The sequence below is a fragment of the Solea solea genome, chromosome 19 (genome assembly GCF_958295425.1).
Source record: "Solea solea chromosome 19, fSolSol10.1, whole genome shotgun sequence".
Classification (NCBI taxonomy): Eukaryota; Metazoa; Chordata; class Actinopteri; order Pleuronectiformes; family Soleidae; genus Solea; species Solea solea.
Genome location: NC_081152.1, coordinates 2,255,601 through 2,283,170, shown reverse-complemented (window position 1 = coordinate 2,283,170; position 27,570 = coordinate 2,255,601). Strand labels below are relative to the sequence as shown.

Genomic DNA, 27,570 nt, shown 5'->3' with positions numbered 1-27,570 from the left:
AAATACACTCCTTGAATGCCTAAACAGCTGAATATGAACACCAAAACCTTCCTTTTCTCAAATTATTTGATTTATTATAATTTTGTTTTTGTCATGTGTACATATTTTACGTACTCTGGTCACATACCCTACAGTATTTCTGGTTTTCCTCAAAGTACGACCAGAGGAAGCTCATGTAGCACAGCTGCGCTGCACTCCACGTGCTTGAAAACTGCACTCTGAACAAATATTTATAATTTAAGCTTATTTTAAACTTTATCTTGGCAGCCAGCTCTTCCTCCGCCCTGTTCTTGTTTATCTGCCGTGGCATCTGAGTGGGTCAGTCAGCCCCTGATACGAGTGCTCTGACTCAGCCCCTCAGCAACATCATCATGACTAAAACGGAAAACACTCAGATTGTATCGTCCACGTTAGTAGAGTAATTACAGCAGGTGTGGTCCAGCTCTTTATCTTCACGCATCGCTGTGTTTGCACTAAATACAAATACAACTGCTCACCAGCACAATCACACACTACTATGCTAATAGCTGCACAGGATTGCTGCTTTCAAACTGATTTTTCATCAAGAAGATAATAAGAGACAAAGTTTTGAAGTTTTGGAACAGTAACTGTCTTCTTCAGAGCTTCTGTCATCTCTCTGTTGACTGAGCATGATGTATAGGATGTGTATATTAGGTCAAGTGTGGCCATATGTCCTTGTAGTGAGTCCACTTAAACACAAAAGGGGAGTTGAGGGCACTTTTCAACAACACGGTCAGAGCACAATGGAGCAAATCAACATGGACGCCCTGTGCTCTGCACACAGGGCTTCCTGTGTGTCCAAGGCCAGGAGGGGAAAACAATCTGAAAATGAGTACAGCGTGATAACACACAGTAATTGAGTGACCAGCGATGTGAATCAGACACTACATGATCTGTCGTCAGCCATCGACGAGCATTTCCTATCACGGAAAAACATGTGAGAGAAGCCACGCGTGGAATGATGCTGTAATGTTTCAGGGTCTGTTGAGAAGGTTTAATTCGCTCAGCTGAAGCTAATCAAACACTCCACATGCCACATGTGTACTGGACTTCCATGATTTGATAGAAAATGCCATTCACATAGATGTGCTGTATGAATGTGTGAGTGAATGGGTGAATGACAAAAGCTGCTGTCGTGAATGATGTTTCACCGCATAAATAATGCTGGAGGTCACTGGAGGTAAGAACCGAGAACCGAAGAGACGCCTCCAAGCGGCTCTTCATTCACCACTTACACCTTTTATATTTCAGCCAAAGTAAGCGCTGTTCTCACTTGTTTTCACTTAAATGATATACAGTGCATTTTTACTAATCATAATATGAATTGTAGATATCCATAATGACATTATTACTAATCATAATATGAATTGTAGATATCCATAATGACATTATTACTAATCATAATATGAATTGTGGATATCCACAATGTTCATTTTGACTAGGAAGAATTCAACTGTGGATATCTCAAAGTGAAAGCCCAATACACACGAATGGCAAAAGTGACGTCATTTGTCCTAGGAATAATGTAATTGTGGTATGTTCTTTAAGACTAGGAAGAATTCAATGACAGATATCTGTAATACATATCCAGTCTAGCTATTAAATGTTAAAACGGCGCGCGCGCGCAAACGAGACTCATTGGTTGAGCTGAAGATGCTTTGGGCTTCTGATTGGTTCAAAGTTTGTGTGTTTTGTTTTGCTGCAGCAGCAGCATCAGCAGCAGCAGCGTGAGGAGCAGCAGCAGCAGGAGGAGGAGGAGGAGCAGCAGCAGGAGGAGGAGGAGGAGCAGCAGCAGAGTGGTGGTGGTCACTCACTGGTCACATAAATGAAAAGCTCAGACACTCCGCGCAGAGACAGAGAAGCGAGAACATCCACTCCCACTCGTGCTCCCTCAGCTCTCTCTTCACGACCATCAGGCTGATCCACAGCACAGTCATGCTGGCTGCGTGTCTCGAGGGTCTCGGCCTGGCGATGTGCGTCGCGGGCTCCCTGCTGGTGATGGTGGCCTGCGGGCTGCCCATGTGGAAGGTGACCGCCTTCATCGAATCCAACATCGTGGTGGCTCAGACCATCTGGGACGGCCTGTGGATGTCCTGCGTGGTGCAGAGCACCGGGCAGATGCAGTGCAAAGTCCACGACTCGCTGCTGGCTCTGACGCGCGACCTGCAGACGGCGCGCGCGCTCAGCGTCATCTCCGCGGTGCTGAGCATCATCGGCCTCGCGGTGACCGTGGCCGGCGCGCAGTGCACCAACTGCATGAAGGAGGAGACGGTGAAGGCGCGCGTGGTGAACGCCGGCGGGGTCATCTACATCGTCAGCGGCCTGTTCGTGCTGGTGCCGCTCTGCTGGATGGCCAACAACATCATCGTGGACTTCCACGACCCGCAGGTGCCTCCGTCCAAGAAGCGGGAGATCGGGGCCGCGATCTACGTGGGCTGGGCGGCCACGGCGCTGCTGCTGCTGGGCGGAACCCTGCTGTGCTGCTCCTTCTCTCAGGTGGTCCGAGGCTCGTACCCCATTAAATACTCTCCCACCAAGACCATCACAGTCAACGGAGACTTTGACAAGAAACATTATGTGTAAAGTCAAAGATTTGGACTTTATGACGCCGTTAAAGGGACAGTTCTGTCTTTGTTTCCTCTCGTAAGCAGACTCTACTGTGTCTTCCTTCTTCACCGAGAAATGTAAAAGTCCATTTTCAACAACATCGTGACACAAACTTGTAAAAGTCAAATAATGTGTGTCTCCACCGTGTTAAAATGTTCTCCGTGGACCTTGGTGCAGCAGCTGTAAAAAGGAACGGTTGCCTTATATATTCTTATGATACCAAAGACTTACATAGACCTGAACCCTGAACTGTCCCTTTAAAGTCTGACAGGGCATGTTCATGCTTTGGTGTGGGACACTGAAGTGGTGCTTATATGAAGACATGATAAGTCTCCACATTCATCCATTCACATGTTGATATATAAGCATGTATTTTTTTTAATTTTTTACCCAAAAATTATTTTGAATTCTCTTTGTAATAAACTTTGTAATAAACTACTCTCAGGGAAACTAATACATGAGGATGTCCCTCCAATATCTTGTTATTGAAATGCATCAGTTCCAAATTATGAGCAGCTAATGAACAAATTCAGGGTTTGATAACGAGGAGCAGTTTAGTTTGTTTGAGGCTGAAATCACTTGTGTTGTCACTGTGTCACACGGATCTGCACAGCTTTGTTGTTGTAATATAAAATACTGTTGTTTTTGTTGTTGTTTCTCACACCAGACGAGTGTGTTTTCTGAGTCTGGTTCTGATCAAAGCATGGAATTTGCATTTTAATACATGAACACTGTTCTGAGCATCGTGTCATTTTTGAATAGATACTTTTTTCCTAATAAAAACATTTACTGTCGTTCGTTATCTATGTCCATTCTTTGGTTATCACGTTAAACACCAGGCCTGCTGGCACAAGCCTCAAAATGTCCGTCTGGACTTTTGTTTTTGCTTATTTTAACCATAAAAGGGCCAGAAAATGTCGTGTAACTAAGTGCTTTTTGCCAATTTGTCCAGAATAACTTTCAATATCTGGCAGTTATTTACAATTTACTGCATGTTAAAATAGTGTATTAACAATTTAAAATGAAAAAACCCCCAAAATGATTTATTAAAAAAACACTGTAGTTGTACATGAACACCAGATTGTGAGTGTTACATTTAGAATTTGAACAGTGTAAAAGATATTTAAAGTGACATTTGTTTGAGTTTTTTATCTCAATGTTCAAATACAGGCCAAAAAAAATGAAAATGATGTTCAGGTGTATTTCCAACTCTCCTCTCTGGCAACAAAGACTCCGATTCGCTGGAAATTACCGTAATAACCACACGTTTGAGGAAGTGCAACTTCCCTTTCAGAATCAGTTCTGCATACATTTGAAAAAAATGTTGTTGTGTATTTTTATTCTCATTTAAGTGAATCTTTTAAAATAATGGTATCAGGCATGAGAATGGTGCTTTGGCGTGTCCTGGTGGTGATATGTGGTAACTGCATATCAGCACAATGTGGTTATACAGCCCATGTAAAAAACTGAATAAAATTTCACCAGTCGCACTGACGGGTAGTAAAGTCATCACAATTAGCATCACAATAAACTAGAGCTGAAACATTTAATCGATTAATTGATTAATCGATTAGTAAATCAATCTACAACTATTTAGATAATCGATTAATCAGTTTGAAGCCTTTTTCATGATTAAAACAAGATTTCCGATAGTTTAAGCTTCTTAAATGTGAGTATTTTCTTCATTTCTTAACAAAGAAATCATTAAAAGTGAATCATTTTGGTTTGTGGATAAAACGAGACATTTGAGAACATCATTACCAGATTTGACGAACACTGATCGACATTTTTTAAGGTCTTCAGTTATTTTATAGACCATTGAACGATTAATCGAGGAAATAATCGACAGATTAATCGATTATGAAAAGAATCGTTAGTTGCAGCTCTACAGTAAACCTCATCCATGTGCTGAAAAAGATTATGAAGTTTATGAAGACTAATGTGTCGTCATTCAATACAAACACGGTCATTTTATTCAAAACCTTCTTCCACATAAAGCTGCAGGTACAACCTATTTTCAATACTTAATTGCCTTGAGATGCATGTGCATGACCCAGATGGTGTGTTTTCAGTGTACAAAGTCTCTCTGTGCTGAGTTTAGGACACGGTCCGGGAGCCTGAGGGTACAAACACGGACAAACAAGAAACAAACAAGAATCTGAAAGTGACGTCAACATAATCAAGAGCCTGGCTCGACAGAGCGCTAAGCGACCTGTGCAGGAGCGCCGAGCGCCGATTATCATCACGATCAGCACAATTAGAAACGCAGGGTGCAACTCCTGCTCCAGGAAGCTTGGCCCCAGATTTGGGCCACAGCCGAGTAATCAGTGCCCTCATGTGGAAAAACAAAAAGAAGAGCGTGCACACACAGGAACAACAACAGAGGGAGGGAAGGAGGGAGAGAAATGGCCCTGGTTTCAGGAAAATGTCTTTTTTTGTCACTTCAGTGTTTGAAATCCTTTGTTCAGATTGACCGCAGTGACACAGAGTGACCACACGAGGCAGCAGTAGACCAGCCTAAAATCACAGATTTCCTCTATGGACTTTGGTGTGGGAGAGTGAGTGCTTTACAAACTTCAGTTTCCTTTTGATAAAGTCTGTCTAAGATTAAGATATCATAGTGTTATGCAGACGTTAATATCGTTAAGTAGGTCCTTTGTTACGTGGCTCAAACCTTGTCGTCCCTCTTGTGTCCCTGCTGGAAGACAAAGAACCACTCACCACCCGTTTTCCATTGAATTCTGAATTCCTGATCTTATCTGTTCAACTGTATTTAATTGCCCATTACTCACAAGTAATCATAAGACATTGTTTTCTGTGGCGCCCTCAGACAATATACTCCACAAACTGGACAATAAAGTTTCATGAAACCTAACAAACATGTCCACAACATCGTTGCCCGTCCACAAGGACATGACTTCCTCTGTGGCAGAGGACACAAGAACGAGTCACACGGAGGGAAAGTGAGCTGTAAACGGTCTGTGACTATTTTGTAATAATAATAATAATAATAATAATAATAATAATAATAATAATAATACTAATAGTAATAGTAATAGTAATAATAATAATAATAATAGTAATAATAATACTAATAGTAATAATAATAATACTAATAGTAATAATAATAATAATAATAATAATACTAATAGTAATAATAATAATAATAATAATAATAATAAGATAAGCATAATACCCTCTGGATTTCATCGGACAGTGAAAACAGGGATCCAGTTATTCATTGGCTTTTAAGGTGAAATGCAGCAAAATTTTGTTATTAATGGCTAAAGATGGGTTGAAGCATAATTCAGGATTTTTTTTAGTTTAACAGTAAATTTAAGTGTAAATACAAATTATGCCAACTGTTAGAAGCACAGCAATTAATGTGTATGCAATTGAATGCATAATATTCATAATTTATACATTGTTCCATACACTTCAGGCAACTCTGTGCTCCAGAGGAATAAAAAGCATAGAAAGTGAAACATAGAAAGAGAACATACTCGACGTATAGACTCATCAGTAACAAATGCCAAATTCTGCCGTTTATTATCATTTGGACAATAATTTACAGTCATTTTACAATGTACAGATCACAGAGGCACCGCAGATGTGTGTGTGTGTGAGGTAATTACAGGTCATGACACTGGAGAGGTCACAGGGTCAACACTTTTGAGTCTGAGGTCACATCATCCACAGCTGAGTGAGGCCATGCTTCCATTTCACTGACGAGACGACACGAGACACAGCGTCGCCCCCTGCTGATCAAACATTCTCACTGAAATATGTGACGAGCGTCCATCAAAATAAATATCATACAATCAACAGCAGGGGCCCGTTTGAGGAAGCAGGTTCAACAAACTCTGAGTTAGAACCTTAACTCTAGGTTGACCAACTCTGAGCTGTCAAACTCTTGAGTTTTGCTGATCAGCATTACTTCAATCAACTCTGAGTTAAGCGTGTGTGTTGGGAATGAAAAAAGCCATCATCAATGGAGCTCTGATACTACGATTCACCACGGCAACAGGTAAACAAAGAGCACAGCACATTATCTTCAAAAACAGGAGTGAAGAGGAGTCAATATGATCACTATTTCATTTTATACAGTGTAATCCACTCATTCATCATTTAACAGACTATCATTTCATTAATGGATGTTAAAATGCTGCAGTCCTAACATTATGTTTCATTTGATTTGATATTTATTCAGCTGTAACCTGACGAGAGAGAAACTGAAGATGAGAATATGAATCAAACTGAGAAAACATAGTTTACTTATACTTACTATAATGATAAAGTCCAACTGAAGTACTCCATCTTTGACTCTATTTTACATGAAAACATTTTTCATGACTATATTTCGACGTGTAAATATAAACGCAGTCACTGAAATGCTGTCAAACATTAAGATTTTGTCTCCAGCTTAGATTCAAAGAGTCACCTCTAAACTACAGTGAAGTTAAAGTTTCCAGCTGCATCAAAAATATTCACATCATCATGATGTGATCTATGATAGGAACATTCACAACAATGTCTACAGTAACAGAAAGTGTCTACAGTGATGATCAGCCTGGGGGGCGTCTCTAAAATATGGTTTTTTGGTTGATTTGATGCGTGTGTGGAGGTAAGTAGACGTACAGGCTTGTAATAATGGATGTGTAGTGGAGATGCGACATAAACCGCGTCGTGCCGTGCCGAGGCGGGTAGGGCCAGTGGAAATAGGTTCACAGAGTATGTTGCCGGGGTAACTGACTAAGAGTTAAGCTGAACTGGCTTTGTGAAAGCGAAAAACCAGAGTTTCCCTCATCTCAGGGTTAACTAACTCAGAGTTTTCACTAAACCTGCTTTCTGAAACGGGCCCTGATTAGATGGAAAACAGACTCTAACATTCTGGGTTGGTTGGTGAAAAAGAGAGCCAGTGTGAGTGTGTGTGTCAGCACATTGGAGGCATACATGGTGACGTCGCACACGCACACAAAAAACGTGAAATATCCTATTCAAGATCCAGTGTGCAACATTTAGGAGGGTTTAAAGGCAGAATTTGAACATACTATAGCCATAAATATGTTTCTATCAGTGTGTTATTGCTTTCAAACGAAGGAAAAAGAGAGTTAGAATAAGGCTGAGATAAGGGCCTCGCTTTATGCATCCATTTTCTACCGCTGTATCCTCAGGAGGGTCGCGCCGTGTCACGCACACACACACACGGGGAGAACATGTGACCTCCATGCAGAAAGGCCCTTGTTCGGCGGCTCAAACTGGAGTCTCCTTGCTGCAAAGGCAAGAGTGCTGACCACTACACTAACCGTGTGGCCCCTCTCTATATTTATTATACATATTATTCTTTTACAATCTGTTACTAACCTGGACATGAGGTGGTGGTGATGTTGTTACACACTGGACCTTTAAAAGGCAGAGGTTGATTTCTCACGTGTAAAAACAGATTCTACTCTGGCTCAATATCACAGTGAGAAACTGGTATTTTCTTATATACTGACCATTTAAACACAATGATGTCTCCTGGAAGGCAGCACTCACACACACACACACACACACACGTGTATGTGTATGTGTGTGCATATAAACAGAATGTCCTTGCACCTTCAGTGAGGTAAGGAAGGTCAGGTAAAAATCATCTGAATCTTCTATAAAGTCCTAAAGTGTCATCTCTAATCTTGGAATAACAAGATAATTACAGTATATTACTTGTACATAATATCTCACACTCTGTGGACTGACGTCCTGACCTGTCTTCCTGACAGTTGTGTTTACAGCTGGTATTCCTTCAGTACGTGGCTGCCTACGACCAGTCTCTGGATCTCGCTGGTGCCCTCGTAGATCTCGGTGATGCGCGCGTCTCTGTAGTGCCGCTCGGCCGGCATGTCCGTCACGTAGCCCATGCCGCCCAGAACCTGGATGGCCTGATTTGAAAAGTGCGGACAAATAATGAGACGAGAGTGTCGTCCTGAGGATTTGGTCTGGTACATTCCTCGTGGGAGTCTGGTTTCTTACCTGATGAGAGCAGAAGGTGGCGGCTTCAGATGCTGCCAGTTTAGCCATGGCTGCTTCCTGCAGGAGGCAGAGCACAGGGTCATTTACTGTGTTCCACTGCAGGGACCTACATACAGTATGTTACAGGCAGCTGCTGTGTACCTTAGTGTAGGATTTATTTGAATCTTTAAGAAGCGCAGCCTTCCAGGTGAGCAGACGAGCACTCTCCACTGCAACAGCCATGTCAGCCAGTTTAAACTGAAACATCATTTGGTAAAAGATTAAATCAGGAGATTCTCTCTCTTATGTCACGATGTTCCCGGTGTTTTCCCTCACAGGAAAGTGTCGTTTGTAAACTCTTGATACTTTGTTACCTGTATGGCCTGCAGTTTGCCGATGGGGGTTCCGAACGCGGTTCTCTTCTGTGCATAGTCCGCAGCACAGTCCAGAGAAGCCTGAGCGATACCGAGAGCCTGAGATGCAATACCGATGCGTCCGCTGTCCAGAGTTTGCTACGACACAGAAAAACACATCCGTATCAGGCAACTACAAGACGAATAACCGTTTCTATAGCACTGAATACTAACTGGTGGTTTAATTTCTGTTCATTATCATTTTCACAGGATGTTTTTCATCTTTCTGTGAATACAGAAGTATTTTGGTGGAATAACAGACTCCATGTTAAATTTGTTTAAATTACCATGGCAATCTTAAAACCTGCTCCACGAGGACCCAACAAGTTGCCCTTTGGTATCCTGCAGTCCTCCAGGATGATGTTGGCAGTGGACGAGGCTCTGATGCCCAGCTTATCTTCCTTCTTCCCCAGTGTGAGGCCTGGGTGTGGCATGGGGACCATGAAGGCACTGATACCCTACAAGCAGCAACACAACAGTGAACACTCCACTCTTCATCACTTAGATCTGGGCGTTAGAAGGTTCCGTGCCGTGCCTTATGTTTCAGTTTCTTGTCCGTGGTGGCAAACACCACGGTGGCAGAGGCCTCCCAGCTGTTGGTGATCCAGGCTTTGGTTCCGTTCAGCACCCACTCGTCTCCCTCCTGATGAGCCATTGTGGAGGCTGCTCCTGCGTCACTGCCGTTACCTGCAATCAGTTCACATCACAATCAATCAAACAGGAGGAGATGTGAGGAGCACATGTGGTTCTAACCAGAAATGTGGCCTATAGGAGAAAAACAGAAACGTGTTTTTTTTTTTACTATCAAACAAGCAAAAAGTTGAAAATACAGTGTGTTTCCAATTCACAGTAAAAATGTATATAGGGTTAAGACCAGGTTTTAGGGAAAGGAATAGAATTCTGGTTAAGGGTTAGGCACTGTGTGTGTGTGTGTGTGTGTGTACCTGGCTCACTGAGGGCGAAACAGCCCACCATCTCTCCGGTGGTGAACGGTGTGATCCACTGTTTCTTCTGTTCCTCAGAACCAAACTTTAGAATTGGTCCGATGTAGAGAGACTGAGAAGAGAAGCAGAATCTGTCTGAGTCTGCACAGACACATGGAGTCCACAGGACGTCCTCACGCTGTACCCACATTGTTCACAGAGACTATGACTCCCGTGTTGGCACAGCCCCTGCTGATCTCCTCCATAGCCAGACTGTACGCCAGGTAGTCCATCCCAGCACCACCCAACTCCTCTGGCACCTCCATGGCCATCACTCCCATCGCCCCAAGCTCTTGGATCTAGACGAGAACAGAAGCATTGACGTTAGTCTCTGTAAAATGTTCTTTCTAAACACATTATACTGGAAATCTATGAATGAATGATTCATGGATTTTTCAGGCTGCAACAACTGCACCTCCTCCAACGTCCCCAGGGCTCAGTGCTTTACTTTTCATCACTTCCATTTTCCCCCTTGGGGATGTAAGTGATGAATCGCCTTCCAATAATGACAGCTGCTGTCTTTATTTTAACTTTTTTCGTGTTTTCAAACTGAGTTGATATTGGACACTTTGTCTATTTTATTTGTTTTATGACTTTTTAAATGTATGTAACGCCTCTTTGAGCACCCTTTAAGCACTATATACATAAAATGTATGAAAGTTGCAATCAAACTAAAGCTGCTATATGTAAGATATCCATCTATAATTTTTTTTATAATTTCAATTAAAAGCTCTGCTAAAATATAATTAGAATAATAATGTAGCTCTTTAAGTTGACATTCAGGACTTTTTAAGGTAACATTAAGTGATTCCATTGTCTTTTAGAAGTTGTTTTCGTAGCCCTGAAGAACTCAACATGGCCTAAAATGAAAAAGAATTAAGTGTCATGAGGAGGCCTAGAGATGAATGAAAAATATGATTTTGTTGCATAATGTTTGAGCCACTACAGGATAGTTTATACATACTGAAATAATAAATCATAATCAAACACAGCTAGCATTTCTTACCTATACTGTAGCTCTTTTACATCCATAAGATTAAATAAAGTCATTAGAGTGTGGAGCTTTGTTCACAGACTACGTACCTGTTTGACTGGGTAACTGTGCTCTTTGTCCAGTCTGGCAGCGATGGGCAACAGTTCTCTGTCAGCGTAGTCTCTGCACGTCTGTCTCAGTAACTGATGTGTCTCCGGTAACTCTGCCAGCTGAGACATTCTCCTCTGTCCACTGAGACACAAGCCGATCACTGACAGAGCGAGAAATATAAAAAGGTCATGTTGACATGTTCATCATCATCATCATCATGATAGTGATTCAGCATGTGTCCGTCATTATGATATCGGCTGTTTTACACAGCAGTTTAAAAACACCTGTAGCACCTGAGCGACAGTGAGCTCACACATCATGACCTGACAAGTGTCATGATACAAATCTATTTTATTATTAGATTAAATTAGGTTGTAAGTGTGTTTAATAAGGATTTAAGGGACCATTCAGAGGTGCCGACAGAGTCATTGTCTGACTGCGTCATGTTCCACCTGCTGCTCGAACACACATGAGACAAGACAGGGACACTGTCCACAAACACTGAGGAAAGGGTTTTTTTTCCCTTTTTTTCTGAACACATGCATCAAACGGCAAAGGGAAAAAGATAAGGGAAAAAGTGCCACTGGTAATCCATGTATTTTTGATCTTTTTCTTCCTTTAACGCAGGGGCTCAAATTCAAATACCTTTGGGGACAATGAGTGTTTATTTCGTTTTTATTTAGCCTTTATTTAACCAGACAGGACAGATTAAGAACAAGTTGTTATTTCCAACTGTGGCCAAGTTAGTAATGAGAGAAACAATTAGGAAAAAAACAACTGTCAGTAAGAGTGTGGGCAATAAGAGTTTAAGATTATACCACAATATTCCATCATGATATCGCAGTAAATATTTACATGATGATCGTTCACAGAACTTAGAACACAGAAAGTAAACGTGTTTGTTTTTGGAATGACAATAAAAACACATATTATGCAAAATACATTTATTGATATGAAAATCAGACCGAAGTAAAATGGAATCTAAAGTTGAGTAAATAATAACATAACATTGCAAACACCAATATCACAAATGAACACATTCGAACGCGTTGGTGACCTGGATCTCGTGGATGCAGAAGTGAGATGATTCATTACAACCTTGAGTACATTTGGAAAAATATCATAGACATGAGCAGGTGGTACATTTATTACACACGACGTTTCTGTTAAATGGATTAAATGTGTTTTCCTTTTAAATATGCCTGTTTTACGCAGGTGCTGTACGCGCACGCAGCCAGCAGGCGGCGCGCCTTACTAATGACTGTGGTTATTATAGAACCAGCACCTGGCTCAGTGGGAGCTAAAGCTAGTATGTTTTTAGGTGAGAGGTCATCGACATCAGTCACCTTCACTTCAGTCTAATTGTTTATAAAAAGACAACTTCTTCAACAACCAGAGCAGCGGAAGCATGTTTATGAAGCATGTTTATGAAGCATGTTTATGAAGCATGTGTCGTCGCTGTCCCTCACTGTCCTCACACAAACACTTCTATCGATGCATGCTAACTATAGCCAAAGAGCTAACAGTCAACAAACACGGTGACTCCGTTTCTACTGTGACATTTGACGTCACTGTGACACAAACACGAGTTGTGTTGTCTGCAGCTCAGTTGCAGTGTTTGAGCAGAACCTCAGTGTTTGAGCAGAACCTCAGTTATTATGACACATGACGGCCGGTTGTGTTAAATAACAAGCTAGGCTAATGTTCAGTAGCCTCATTCCATTCTCTCTGCATGTTCTCACCTCTCCGTGCTTTGAAAAGTGCAGCCATGGTTCCTTCCTGTCGGTTTGCAGCACAAACACCCAAAACCTCAACCACACTCTTCCTCTTCTTCCTCTTCTACCTCTACGTCTTCTACGTCTTCTTCGTCTTCTTCTTCTTCTTCTTCTTTTCTGAGGTTTAATGGCGGTTGGCAAACAACGGTTTGGTGCATTACCGCCACCATCTGGTATGGAGTGTGGTTCGAAATGTTAATCCAATTGAACTATTACTTAAAAGTGAAAAATAAATAAACAAGAAAAAAAATAAAATAATATATAATACTAATAATTATATCTATATCTATATCTCTCTATATATATTCATATATATATGTAGGTGTTCTGTAGTGTGTATATGTATATATATATAGATGCCACCATCTGGTCTGGAGTGTGGTTCGAAATGTTAATCCAATTGAACTATTACTTAAAAGTGAAAAATAAATAAACAAGAAAAAAAAAAATATATATAATACTAATAATTATATCTATATCTATATCTCTCTATATATATTCATATATATATGTAGGTGTTCTGTAGTGTGTGTATATGTATATATATATATATTTATATATATATATATATATATATATATATATATATATATACAGATATACACACTACAAAACACTTTCTACGTCTTCTTCTTTCTTTGGTTTTAAGACGGGGCAACCAGCTTTAAGGTGCATTACCGCCACCTACTGTGTTGGAGTGTGGGCCAAAGTACTCTAATAAAATAGTAATATGTATAAAAAGGGAACTAAACTCTGTTTTATCAGCTTTTAAGAAACGAAATAAACTTCCTGATCAAGACTCAGCTCCTCTCCCTCTCACACTCTGCTTGTTGGTATGTATCATTTATTATGTTGTACTTTTGACAATGAAAGCTTATGTGTTTGACACTGATCACATAGTCCTGTCTCACTAAAGCACTCTGCTGCCTTCACTGTCAAGAAAGTCTTCCATAATAACTTAATTCTAAGGTTTGAACTCAAAATGTATATATCACGATAATTATCAATATCCACTGATTTGAAAGGTGTTTAACCAACAAAAACATGACACACCTCAGAATATTGTCGAATGCACCTCCATGTCTGCACTGTGTGTGTAATTATCATTGTTATTATTATTATTATAATGATAATATTATTATTAGTAGTATTGTTATTATTATTTGTATTGTTATCATTATTATTATCATTAATAATACTTATAATAATAATAACAATAATAATGACAATAAATCTACTGAGGATAAATTCTATGTACCAGGTAAAAACCAGGTAAAAAACAGGTAAAAACCAGGTAATAACCAGGTACTTTGCTAGTGGAAACGCTACTTAAACCGTGCCGTGGTTCCATGCTGTGGCGAGGCGAGTAGAGCCAGTGGAATGCGCCAATATTGTGTAGGGGGACATGAGTTCCAGCAGCATTATAGATTTTCTGGAAACGCTGTGGACTCCATGAGAGCTGGCAGATAATTCATCTTAAGAAACTTTAAATTTCATTAAAAGACAGATTTATTCATAGTAAAATGAATGAGTGGAGGTGAGCCAGGAGGTTTCAGGTTTTACACGTTTATTTTTTAGCACCATAAAAAGTCATTTAAAGTTGTCCAGTGTATTTGTTCCCATTCTGAGGTCTTTCCTTTGGGATGGAGCGTTGATGGTGGTGAACAGAGAACGTGGCTTGTGTGCAGAAATGCAAAGCTGAGAGGGCTGCAGTGACTACGACGGCAGCGCCCGGCGACCAGCAGCTGTTGTTCACTTGCTGGCAGAGGTGAAGGTGAAGCAGCCTCTCTGGTGGAACTGCATGTCCCTGATGCGACGCATGGACTGGATCTGGGGCTGGTAGGCGCAGAAGTCGTTGTAGTGTCTGTAGTCACCGCACTCAAACAGGTACTGGTAGCCTCTGTATCCAGGATACTGGTAACCCACCCACCTGAGAAAGTCATGCAAACAGAGGAGAGTGAACTCTTGGTTTATGTGAACTTTTAAGTGATAGTTAAACTGTTCCAAAGCTGCTGCTGCTGCACCAAAGGTCTATAGAGAAAATCACTGTTTTTAGATGCTGCCTTAACAACTGCCATTTTCACTGCTGTTAAGGTTGTGTAGGTTGTGTAGGTTCTTTAGGTTCTTTAGGTTGTGTAGGTTGTGTAGGGTCTTTAAGTTCTGTGGGTTGTGTAGGTTCTGTAGGGTCCTTCTGATAATGGTGTAGAAGGATTCACAGTCTTGCAGAGATCTCCTTCAGCTTCTCCCTTTTTGACCAAACCATCTCAACCTCAACTCTCTTTATCTCCAAACCGTTGAACCTGAGCTGTCCTTTAAATGTGCTCATTTCTAGTCCTGTCCATCCTGGTCTCCAAGCCAAAAGGTCTCACTACTGCTGTCCTTCCGTCACACGTCAGCCCTGACACTCGTCTCCTACTATCTCCAGCCTGCCTACACTCTCTTCTTCTCCTCTCTTGTTCACTGTCCACTTTACTCTGCTCCTCTCCTCACACAGGTATTCTGTCGTGCTCGTACTAAAGCTTCATTCCTCTTCTCTGCAGACAGTCCTCCACCTGTCCTCCACCTGTCCTCCACCTGTCCTCCACCTGTCCTCCACTCTCACTACAGGTTACAGTATCGGCTGCATGGTTCATTCCCTCACAGTCACACTTGTGTCAAATCTTTGTGACGACGTGCCATACGATGTTTCTGTGAACACGTACAGTGTTCTGTTAACGCTGGAAGCCTGCGGCGGCTGCACCTCTGTCTAAAACAATATTTACAGTACAGAGCGTCCTCTTTAGTTACATATGGAAAAAAGAGGCAGACAGGTTTGCTCCCAGGCTTTCCTACAACTCCTCATCCTCAACTCCACTGAGAGCGTTCATATTAAAGCCCGGCAGCTGAAGCAACTAAAGTGTGTGTCTGTGTTTGTACTCACGCTCCTCCTGGCACCCTCACGCTGCCCACTCTGTCACAGAAGCCATGGGCCCAGAGGGTGGGCACGTCATCCTCCTGGATCTCCATCTTGTTGCCCTTGAAGTCGGAGAGCTCGTAGAGGCAGATCTTGTGCTCCATGCTGTCCTGCAGGGATGAAACGAGGCACAAAGCATGAAAGAGTTAGTCTTCATTTCTCAATAACTGGAGATCATGTTGTCATTATCCTGTTTTCTTGTTGTGGTGGTGTAACTCTCTACATAAAGTCCAGGATTATATATCTCAACATCGTTTGGCAAGTTGCAATGGATTTTCAATGCAATGATCTTTTTAATCCAAATAAAAGGTCTTAAATCTAATCTCATCTTATCTTTCTTTGGAGATAAAAAAAATCATATCAAAGTGTCTGAAAAAAAAACCAAAATATTTGTTGCTTTTCCTTTTCTCACATATTATACAACAAAAAAAAAGATTATTTTATAATTATTACATACAATAGATATATAATTCAATAAAAATAATAAGAGTTGTGTCTTTAGTTGTTTCTGGTCTGGACTTACTCTTTCTGCTGAAATGTTTTGCGTAATTTCGTCATTGCGTTATTTATTTATTGCATTCTGTTATTGTATTCCTTATTATCTGTACAGCTGTGATGTGTGTCATCATATTTGTGTTTTTAATATTCTATTACATCTCATCTCTCGTATCTGTCAGTCATTCATATTTTATGAGTTGTGAGACGCTGCTATAACACAAATATTATAAAGTCTGTCTATTGTTTACATATTTATACATATATACACAGTATATATGTATATATATGTATATATACTGTACAAACACACGTACCATGCGGATGGGCCTGAAGGACATGAGGCAGTCGCTGCGGTATGAGTTGCTCCAGGTGTCCCAGCGAGGATACTCTCCCTTCTCCAGGATGAACATCTCCCCACGGAAGTTAGTCTGCTCAAAGGCAACAAAGCTGGAGAAGAAGGGGACACCAGGGACGGGAGGGGACGCGAGGAGGGGGGGACACGGGGGGCAGGACAGGACAGCAGGATTAGAGGATGGAAAAGAGAATACATTTGACAGACAGTGTTGTGCGTGTGTGTGTGTGTGTGTGTGTGTGTGTGTGTCCACTTACGGGCCACACTCCACAATGATACTGCGCACTCTGTCCATGCCGCGGTCACACACATTCATGCACTCGTTCTGGACCTCCATCATCCTGCCCTGGAAGTTCTCCTGGTCGAACATCATCATCTGTACAGAGACACACGTCAGCAATCCTCATGTTTCCATCATGTTTTCATCATGTGTTCATCATGTGTTCATCATGTTTTCATCATGTCCGGCTGTGCTTCAGAGGGTCTGGGGTTCCCGATTTCAAATATTGTGATTAGAGAACAAATTTGTGCATAATACAAAGTTCTATTCACTGTTATTTCTGTAAAAACCTGGAGCTATTTTGACATTTCCAAGAAAGAGTCTGTAAGCTGGATGTGTCCCCAAATTCCTCCTGAAAAAAGAGTGGATACTGGAAAAGCAATGATATTTGACCACATGCATGTCAAATATCATACTCTGATACGATGCTATACACTAATATAAATCTATATATATATAAAAAACATAATTCTACAATAATTCTATACATGCATATCCATATCCATGTTATTTTTAAACTTTTTGATATTCTTACCATTTTATAGTACCATAAAACAATAAAAGAAAGAAAAGAAACCACACTACCTGATTAAAATGGTGTGTGTGTGTGTGTCAAAGCACCAAAACAACTACTTTTTACTGTGTACACCTTCAAAACAAAATAGAAGCACATGTTTACATTAGAGATTTTGCAACTGGACTAATATTTAACCAAAGGATAAATGCATGTATGTGCTTTAATTACTCATTTAAATAAAAGGTAACTAATCCCAATGTAACCTTTAAAGGTTCTGTTCATACAAAACACAAATCTGTCTGCACCACTGTTGGACTAAGACTCTCACACACAGGATACAGTTTCCCTGCAGCACTGATAAAGCAGTAGAAACAGACATTACGTAACTATTGTGACCAAAATCCACCAGATAAGAGCCAATACACAGTGTGTGAATGCAGAGCTTCATTTACAGCAAAAGCTCCATTGAATGCATGTTATTTAAAACACACACAAATAAATATTAAACAACTTCGTTTGGGGACCCCAAAAATATATCCTGCGACCCATCAATGGGTCCCAAACCAGCATTTGGGAAACACTGCTACAGTGTATCCCAACACTATCTGCATGATAGACTGAGAGAGATGGATTTTCACTGTCATGTGTGTGACAGTGAATCAGAGCGTCAAATAAAAGACGACAGAAGGACTCACTCTGAACGAGCCCATGCCGGGCTCTCCGGTCTTGGTGGCCTTGCTTGAAGCAGGAGGAGCGGGAACTCCCTTGTCCTTGGCGTCGGTGCCCTGGCTGGAGGCAGACTTGGTGGTCTGAGACATGGTGAGGTGCTTCAGGAGACTCTGGGTGAAGAAGACAAGGGAATTAAAGGAAAGTTGTCAGCGTGAATGGAAGGGAATTGTGAAGTTCACTGTGAGCTTAAGTTGAGGTGGGAACTTTGTCAGGAGGGGGTCGATTGTTATGTTGTGATCAGTGTGTTTTACACACACACACACACACACACACAACATAGCAACATGTCTACAGTTCAAATCCAATGCGACAGAAATGCTCTTAGCAGTAAAGTAGCTATGTTTGTGCGGTGGTAAAGTCAGGGTTGGGGAGCTTGCTCCGAGTTACGACTACAAATGGAAAGCACTATGTGTTTGGGTATTTGGAGTTCTCATTTGGACTCTGGACTTGTGATTGGGTCTTTCCCCACGCTGAGGGTGCTTTGCCTGGGTGCGGTGGACAGGGAGTGGCCCTGGCTCTGGTTGACGTGTGGCTGTTCCCCATGTAGACGCTCAGGTGTGTATGTCTGTGTCTGTGTGTCCTTACCTGCGTCAGTCTAGCTTGCAGTGCTGTGTGAGGGAGGCTGGCTCGTGCTGGTGCCTTTACTGCTTGACCCAAGCTTTTATACCCTGGCAAAGGCCAAACATCCAGGCTCAGCGCACAAAAGAAAGCCTCTCGTCATCACAGTTGGCCTGCACCAAAGCCGCCGCTCATTGCACCGCCGAGAACCAGCGCCAGCCCCACTGGCCTGCCTGTAAGCGTTTTACTATCAATGGAAACCACTGAGCAAGGCATTTTTGTTTCTGGACGTGTTGGCCTGGTGGGGCTGTAACGTAGCTGTATGTAGAGAGGAGGAATGCAAAGGTTCAGAGGGCACAAAGAGCTAATCCACCAAACAGACACACACACACACTCTCCAGCTTTGTACCTGAACAACAAAAGATCATGTCACAACACAGCTTTGGTCAAGAGGGAAACATAGTAGCATATTTACAACAGCGTAACTTCTCTGTTACTATTTTACAACAGATGAGTAAGATACTGTGTTTCCTCTTAAGTGAAGCAAACACATTCAGTCTTGTGGGGAAATGATTACTTTCTATATTAAAGATTGTATTTATGTTCTTGATGACTTATTTGAAGTCTCATAACAAGCTAAGTTCATATTGTGTCTACTGTGCCGAGGTTGACACTTGTGATGCTTGTGAGTTGGCATGAAAACCAAGACTCTCTGAGAAGAAAAACAGTGTTGTATTCATGAGTGGTGAGCACTGGGTTCATGACCCGGTCAGAACCAGAACCAGAGTCTTTCTGCATGGAGTTCACATGTTCTCGCTGTGTGTGTGTTTGCTCTGGGTTCTCCAGTTTCCTCCAGAAGAACATGCAGACGTCCATTGAACACTGTGAATGTGTGAATGTGTGAGTGAAGGATTGTTGGTCACGACCTTACGTCTTACGCCCCAGTAACAGCGGCCCCACGACTCCGAGGATGAAGTGGTTCCACTGTGGTTCCACTTCCACACACTGCATGTGTTTAGCAGCTAGTTAAAGCAGAGTGTCATGGTGGTGTTTAGTTGTTGTCTTGTGGTTTCCTGTTTTATTTTGAAATTTCTCTCTCTTCTTGTTTCTTCCCCTTGTGTTTTCCTGCCAGTCTGATTGTCTGCCCCGCCCTGATTGTTTCCACCTGTTGCCCATTACCGTGTGTATATTATGGTCTGCCTGTTGCCAGTTCGTCTTGTCTTGTGAACCAGAGAACCAGCGTCACTCCCGTGCCACTGTCTCGTCAGGTTTTTGAACTTTTGTTTGTTACTTTGTCAAAAGCCCTTGTTTTTTGTTAGTTTTTCCCTCTTAAGAGTGTTTTTTTTGTTGCACTTTGAAAATAAAAGTTTGTTTATTTTCCACTTTGTCTCCCGAGTCATGCAATTGGGTCCAAGTCCCTGTCCTGGTGTGACAGTGAGACATTAAACCAGGTGTTACCTTGAATATTGATAATTTTAACTACTCAACAATTTCTTTTAGATATTTGAATGCAGAAAAGGCACATACTTAAATCTATTAAATGATTAGATTATTCTTATGTCTATATAAGGATTGAGTACTTATTTCAGAAGACACTGCAGGTCCTTTTTTAGCAGCAGTCATTTTGTGATGTGAAAACAACTTGTGACACGTGTGATTAATAACATTCTCACAGACTCAGCTTTAATGAGAGAGAAGTGGACGTCTGAAATCTGTCACATGACACGAGTGTCTGACCGATCACAGGCAGTTCAGAGACACACAGAGCAGGAGAAAACGTGTAGAGGCGTGAGATCGACTCTCAGAGCTGTCAGCAGCTTTAAAGGGACAGTTCAACAAAAAGCGGATTTTAGACACTGAACAAAAGGCTCACCTCATAAAATCCACACGAGTATGAATATGTTCATTGTTATACAATCTTTTCTGACTGGAAACAGAACTTTAAAGTGCTTACTCTCTTACACCAAAGTCCTTAGAGAAAATGTGTGTTTGGAGCTCACAGAGTCACAGGAGGAGTGTGTGTCACTGAGGCTCGAGGATTTCAAACACTCCTTTTGGTGCCTCCATGACCGGAGCACAGACTCCGTCTGACACAGTCACAGCAGCAGGGTCTGTGATGCCGGTCGCGATCAGTAGATACAGTAGATACTAAATACACCAGACTCCTCTGTTAAATATTGAGATTTTAGACATTTCCCTGGTAAATGTTGGAGATTAACCCACGTTTTTAGGATTGGTGGTAATATATTGTAGATATAAGCATGTATAGATTTCATTGGTGGTTAAAAGTGAACATTGATTATCAGCTCTATTCATATATGATCATCTCCCTCCTCCCTGGAAAGGGAATGATGATCATTTCTAGATTACAGCACGGATTATGCCTGGATTATGTCACCTCAACTATGGTAAATCCTGTTTGGGAGCAGGATTAAACGGTGTTTGATACTGTACGTGCAGATTAGATATGAACTAATCCCGCTGTGTAATCTGTGTTGGGCCGGGTATCAAAGCTCACTTCTCATGACTGTAGTTGAGTTTCAAAAAAATCTGGTGACAGATTAGATTTGTGATATTTTTAGGTGGAATAATGGTTTGCACTTCCAGGCCACCGTAGCAACAGGCCACACAACAAGGAGTGGCTCAAATAGTTGCCTCACACCAAGAAGGTCAAAGGTTTGAATCCCGTTTTTTCTGTGTAAGTGAGTGAAGTCATATCCTTCGCTGAACAGGATTTTTTACCATCTAAAGACAGAATTATTCTGTGTAACAAAAACGTGCCCACAACATGACTCCGCTAAAATGCTGTTGTGATCTTAATTGATATGCAGGATGATACCACGTATCATCATTGTTTCATCTTTTCTGTCTTTTTTCTGCCAGTGATCAGTGAGAATAGACATGATAGCTGCTGCACACACTGTGTATTGGACCTTAAAGTGTGGGGAGTGAGGTTCCATTAAAATGTAATCATGCATTTTCAAGGGCCCCAGGAAATGACCCGGTTCGCCCTCTCTGTTGTAACACCCCTGAAACTGAAACTACATCCCAGAGTGAAAAACAGCGTGTGTGCTTGAATTCCTCTGTTCTCGCAGGAAATAAGCTCTTGCTCAGAAAGTACAGCTGCTCCCTTATTTACAAATGTTTGATTATGTAATTAGCCCCCCCCCCCCCCCCCCCCCCCCACTACCACCACCACCACCACCACCACACACACACACACAGGTTTGCACAGTTATCCTTTTAAGGACTCTCACTGACATTCATTCATTTGCACAGCGGCCTAATGTCAGATTGATCACTAACCTTAACCATAACCAGTTAATGACTAACCCTAACCTCGATCTTAGCATCTAAACATAACCAGTTTGTCAGAAATGAGGTTCTGCCTCATTAGGACCAGGTTTTGGTCTCCATGAGGACTACTGGTCCTGGCAAGGTCAGTGTTTATGAGAGAAACGGTCCTGAAGAGGTAACAAATACAAGTACACATACACACACTCTCTAGACATTAGTGTTTATATATTCTTAACCTCTGGGCCAAATATGTTTAAACATTACTGACATTTACTGTGTCTTTAATCTCATAATCCCACATATTCTCGGTCAAGCTCTTGTTGTTCATATGCTGCTGCACAACACAAAGATGTGGAAGGTATAGAGCAGCAGCTTATCGGAGCGTCATCACAGGGAGTGTTAGCGGAAGTATTTGTGCACCAAATGTCTGGATGCATCACTTCCTCTCTGCTGTGTATAGTTCTGCTCGTACACACGCAGTCCTGCTATATAAACGGCCTCTTATCTGCACAGGAAAGCACATCTCCTTAAAGGGCCAGTACACTTTTGTCTTTTTGTTTTCCAAGTGTGCTCAGGCTGAGGAACTGATACTTTGTCACTGTCTTATAATCAGCAGCAGACAGACAGGAAGAAAAGAAGAAGACAATGGCTCACCTAATCACTCACTCTTTTCAAACATACACTCATTTGTGTTGCTTAGATTAATCCAAATCTTAATTAAAGGTGGGAATTTTGACACCAACGTCATAGTTTAACAACTAATGTAAAATTGTCGATTTCCTCCATGGATTTTGGTTTAAAAAGCAACAAAGAAGTAAGTTTGCAGCCAGAGAAGTGGAGAACATGCTGTGGTGATCGTGCACACACACTGACATACTGTAGATTAAAAGGAAAGCCATTAAATCAACACCATGGACACGTGACGGAGTCTTTAACTGACTTCACTTCACCATGTTTAGCAGGTGAGACAGAAGATAAAACAAACAAGACGGGAACATTATTATTTCATCTGTCAACTGACTGACAGAAGAACACTGACAACATCTGGGATGTAGAGAGTGGAGGCTTTTCTGTGTCATTATAGTGACACTATAGTGTGGTTTGGTTTGGTTTGTTTTTGGTTGGATACAGAGAACATGAACTCCAGAAAATGACCGTATGGATTCATCGAAAATGAAAATAACGATTAGCTGCATCTTCTCCCTCCATCCTCCGGCCTCTTTGTGGCATTTAGTATTGTCTGATGTCTCTGATGTCTCTGATGTCTCTGGTGTCTCTGGTGTCTCTGGTGCGTGGATGTCCACACGTCAGGCTGATAGTGTGGTGTCTGCACTTCTGCTCCATCCACAGATTAACCACGCTTTTGTCAGTTGGGGGACAAAGACAGGCTCCTCCCTGCTGCTGAGCTCGGGCTTTCAGCATGGCCTCTTGCCAGGGGAGGCTTTAAAAGGGTGGGGGGCTCGTGGTTCCTCTCACTCTCACGCCAGGACATCCCAAGGGCACCAGAGCAAGGTGAGTTTCTGTCCCTCGCCCCAGAGCAGCACAGCCGGGGTGCACCTGTACCTGTAAAGCCTGATCCGTCGGAGCTTCTCAGTGGCTGTCACTGCTGAGTGCTAATGTTAGGATGAATAAAACGTTAGTATGGACGGGGCCTCTGACTGTTTCAGCTTCACTTCAGGAACGATGCATTCAGGCTCATTTCACCAGTTAAAGAAAGAGACACCGGTGCTCGTTTCCAGGCTGCTTTCTTCTGTATTTTTCCTCACAATGATGGTTTGCTGTGAGGCAGCAGCAAGAAGCTCCTGCAGCTCATATACTAAACTGCATAGAAACCTTTAAACACATACAGTTGCAGCTTGTATGATGTGATTGATAGATGCATGGTTTGTGTTTTGATTTGAAATTTTCAGCCATACTTTGTCGACTTAGAAAGGTTATATTTGCATATTTGCTCTTGTTGTGTTCTACTTCCCTTTCAACTAATGTATCTTGTGTTTTTGTTGTTGTTGTTGTTGTTGTTGTTGTTGTTTTCCCCCTGTCAGACAAGATGACTCACCATTGCACCAAGTTTTCTGGCCACTGGAAGGTGAGTCTGCAGACGGTGGAACATATTCATACATCAACTTAACTGAAGGTCCTTTCAACCTACACATACCGTCTGCTGTCCTCATAAAACGTCTGCGATCAAATGCCACGCAATTTATCAGCGGCTGGAAAAACAATAAACCTCAACTGTGTCGAGACACAGAAATACACACAGTTATATTTCTACACAACAGAGTATTTTCATATTTACATGCACAGTGATCTGCTTTAACCTGTGCTTGTCTTTAGCATAGCATTTAAAGCTCTATTAAACTGCATAACTCTGTGTTTCTCTCTCAGATCATTGTCTTCGACGAGGAGTGCTTCCAGGGCCGTCGCCATGAGTTCACCTCCGAGTGCTGCAATGTGATGGAGTTTGGCTTTGAGACCGTGCGCTCCCTCAGAGTGGAGAGCGGAGCGTGAGTGCACAGAGGAGACGCCTTTATGTTTGTAGTCAGATTGGGACGGATTATGAGGATATTGATATTATAAAGATATGAAGATCGGTCAGTTAGACAGGATCCTGCTGTCCTGCTGTCATGCACCGAAGTCCACACCTTTTCCACAAAGTGTTTGAAGGTCACCAGGTCTTTTCTGACCCAGATCATCTGTTGCCGTGTTCTTCATGAGTTCACAGCAAATTTCAGAAAGTGTCTGGACCTAATTTTACAGACAGGAGTTAATTTTCTCACAGATTCTTCTAATCCCACCAGCTAAATGAGTAATAACAATAATGATAGTAATAATTGTAATAATAATATTAATATGCTTTTAGACATATCCCATAACCTCACCTTCATTATTTGATGTTAAGGCCTCAGGGTGAATCACATAACCCACGGTTTATGATTGAGAAGCGCCGTCAAGAGATTATTTAGTAAATAAATAGTAAAAGTACTCAGTAACAAGACAGTGGACAGGAAACAAACGAGGAATACAAGTACAATATTGACAACAATAGAACATTAAAATAAACAAAGTAGTTAAGGGCGAAGGTTTACAAGTGTAAAATAATAATGACTGTCAGTGTAAAGAGTCATGATAAGGGAAGATAGAATGAATGAAGAAGACAGGGTCTGCTGGAGTGTGGGGGATTGTGTTGTTCTGTCAGGCTTCTAGGATCATCAGGTCTGAAGAAATATTGTGTGGCATCATGACTTTGCCAAGAGGAAACATTACATGACTCAGGTTCACCACAGGAGGATCAGGTGTTCAATTTAACACTTGTCCGTCGTGAATTTGGTCCCAATCCGACTCTTTGATTTCACTGCGTGCTTCCATCCTTTTTGTTTTAAAGTTGACTTCGTTGCTCCTCTCTCCTGCAGCTGGGTGGGTTACGAGCACGGCTCCTACCAGGGGCAGCAGTTCGTCCTGGAGAGGGGAGAGTACCCCCAGTGCGACGCTTTCGGCGGCAGCAACGCCTACCACATCGAGAGACTGACCTCCTTCAGACCTATCGCCTGTGCTGTGAGTGGACCAAATGTCATTACTCTCCCTTTGCTCTCACTTTCCTCTCTGTCAGGTGATCACTGAAGACTTGACTGACTGGAGAAACATCTCACATGTGGTGTTTGTTCTTCATCTCTGTTTTCTTTTTTTTGCCCCCCCCCAGAACCACAGAGAGTGTCGTATGACTATCTACGAGCGTGAGAACTTCCTGGGCCGTAAGGGTGAGCTCAGCGACGATTACCCCTCCCTCCAGGCCATGGGGTGGTGCAACAATGAAGTTGGCTCTTTCAGAGTCCAGTCTGGAGCGTGAGTGACCTTCAGCTGTTACTACACCCATCCTTCCTTTTCCCATTTCTGTCATTTCTTACCCGACGACTCCCTCTCTGAGCTGGTAGGAGAAGAAACATCTCATGTGTGCTCCCTTTTTGCTTTCGACAGATTCGTGTGCTACCAGTACCCTGGTTACCGTGGATACCAGTACATCATGGAGTGCGATCGTCACTGTGGCGAGTACAAACACTTCAGGGAGTTTGGCTCCCACTGCCAGACCCCTCAGATCCAGTCCATCCGCCGCATTCAGCAGTAACAACTTGCTTGTACCAGCCCCTCCCCCCCCTTCATCTTTGATCCCTGCTGCTTCCCAGTGCTGAATAAAAACTGTCTTTCTTCAAGACCTCCACCAATGTATGTGTCATCATTATATCGACAGACAGACAGACACAATGATTAAGATAAAAAAAATCACAAACATCTCAAACTCTCTCTCTCTCTATGTTTCAACTATATATAATAATAATATTTAAAGTAACACAGCAGTTATTCCCATCACTGTAAAACAGAGCCTGTGACATGTTGCTTAAACGGTCATTACAATATCGCCAAATTTTCAATATTTTCTTAATAATTATGAAGATAAACGTCAGAAAATGAAAGTCAATTGTGGATTTAAACGTCTTTAGCGACAGCCTCTGTGAACGTCAGACCTCTTGAGACGTCAGTGTTATGTCAGGCAGCAGATAAGCTCGCTTCTGTTTGTGTATGAAAATATAACAACGAGATAGCAGAGCTTATTTGATCTGGATTCAGTGGAACTTCTGTACAAAACTTTACCTGCCTATAGGTATTATTATTATTGTAGCTATAACAGACACAATTTGAAGAGTTCTGGGCATAAAACTGGGTCTGGACCCACAGATGAGACGGGTCATGAGAGCAGTTTTTCCTTTTTAGCTCAGATGTATGTGCATAAAATGAAGTTTAAGTCACTTTACATCCCTTGGATTTGATTTGTTTACCAAATCAAGATGATATTAGGTGTTACAGATGTGGCGATAAATGAGTCAAAGTTGCTCTTGTCACAATTTTTGATAGTTTGACATCTTTCAAACATTCAGGGAAACACTGTTCTGAAATACTTAGAGTTCAGCTTTTATTTCAGTGTGGTTGTATGAGGTACAAGCCCTCCTTCCTCTAACATGTCATAAATAAATATGTACTGTTATACTGTATTGACCCAAACATTATGTGCTTTTTGATACTAATACGAGTGAGGGGCCCATGAGGGGACATATCACATAACTTACCCTTCCTTATTTGACTGAGGGCCCTGTCAAGATATCAGGGGTGGATAAAATAGCCTAAGAGGCTACATAATAACCTGTTATTTGGCTTCAGGGCCCATTTGAGGGCTTATGAGGAGTGAATGATATAACATGTGGTATATCCACTTTGGAAAAATCCGATCTCATGTGTTCTTTAGCGGTCCACACTGACAAAACTATCAAACTAGACAAGAGCTTAAAAATCTGATTTGGTCTAAACAAGTCCCATGTAGCACAAGTCTGACTTACGGGCCTACAGGCCTGTCCACTGCAGTGCTTTAGGAGCATTACCATTGGTGACCAGAAAATGGCACTGCGTTTCCACCAGACCAACACAGGAGCCAGGAGCCCACTGAGACATCTTCACGAAAAGCACT

The 27,570-nt window shown here is 41.9% G+C and overlaps 4 protein-coding genes across 6 annotated transcripts; 2 read left to right on the top strand and 2 right to left on the bottom strand.

Moving 5' to 3' along the window:
- The first annotated feature begins 1,797 nt into the window (after window positions 1–1,797).
- On the top strand, window positions 1,798–3,422 carry cldn5b (claudin 5b). The gene has a single exon (XM_058617280.1). The coding sequence runs from the start codon at window positions 1,957–1,959 to the stop codon at window positions 2,602–2,604; it is 648 nt and encodes a 215-aa protein (XP_058473263.1). The 5' UTR covers window positions 1,798–1,956; the 3' UTR covers window positions 2,605–3,422.
- Window positions 3,423–6,151: 2,729 nt separating this feature from the next.
- On the bottom strand, window positions 6,152–13,001 carry acads (acyl-CoA dehydrogenase short chain). Of its 3 annotated transcripts, none has more exons than XM_058617279.1 (11): window positions 12,842–13,001; window positions 11,099–11,259; window positions 10,165–10,314; window positions 9,977–10,088; window positions 9,568–9,719; window positions 9,320–9,490; window positions 8,994–9,131; window positions 8,782–8,877; window positions 8,641–8,697; window positions 8,353–8,549; window positions 6,152–6,386 (listed from the first exon to the last, which is right to left on the bottom strand). In XM_058617279.1, exons 1-10 carry the CDS (start codon window positions 12,867–12,869, stop codon window positions 8,397–8,399), a joined length of 1,218 nt encoding a protein of 405 aa, XP_058473262.1. In that variant the 5' UTR covers window positions 12,870–13,001; the 3' UTR covers window positions 6,152–6,386; window positions 8,353–8,396. The 3 variants fall into 3 exon arrangements, with proteins under 3 accessions (XP_058473262.1, XP_058473261.1, XP_058473260.1); XM_058617278.1 differs by having other exon boundaries at window positions 8,376–8,549; XM_058617277.1 differs by having other exon boundaries at window positions 6,152–8,549.
- Window positions 13,002–14,424: 1,423 nt separating this feature from the next.
- crybb1 (crystallin, beta B1) lies at window positions 14,425–18,893 on the bottom strand. Its single transcript, XM_058617439.1, has 6 exons — window positions 18,789–18,893; window positions 18,170–18,313; window positions 16,935–17,053; window positions 16,640–16,772; window positions 15,795–15,937; window positions 14,425–14,804 (listed from the first exon to the last, which is right to left on the bottom strand). Exons 2-6 carry the CDS (start codon window positions 18,290–18,292, stop codon window positions 14,627–14,629), a joined length of 696 nt encoding a protein of 231 aa, XP_058473422.1. The 5' UTR covers window positions 18,293–18,313; window positions 18,789–18,893; the 3' UTR covers window positions 14,425–14,626.
- A 4,607-nt stretch (window positions 18,894–23,500) lies between these two features.
- cryba4 (crystallin, beta A4) lies at window positions 23,501–26,271 on the top strand. Its single transcript, XM_058617531.1, has 6 exons — window positions 23,501–23,570; window positions 24,101–24,144; window positions 24,444–24,562; window positions 25,469–25,610; window positions 25,756–25,898; window positions 26,031–26,271. Exons 2-6 carry the CDS (start codon window positions 24,106–24,108, stop codon window positions 26,176–26,178), a joined length of 591 nt encoding a protein of 196 aa, XP_058473514.1. The 5' UTR covers window positions 23,501–23,570; window positions 24,101–24,105; the 3' UTR covers window positions 26,179–26,271.
- Window positions 26,272–27,570: the final 1,299 nt, after the last annotated feature.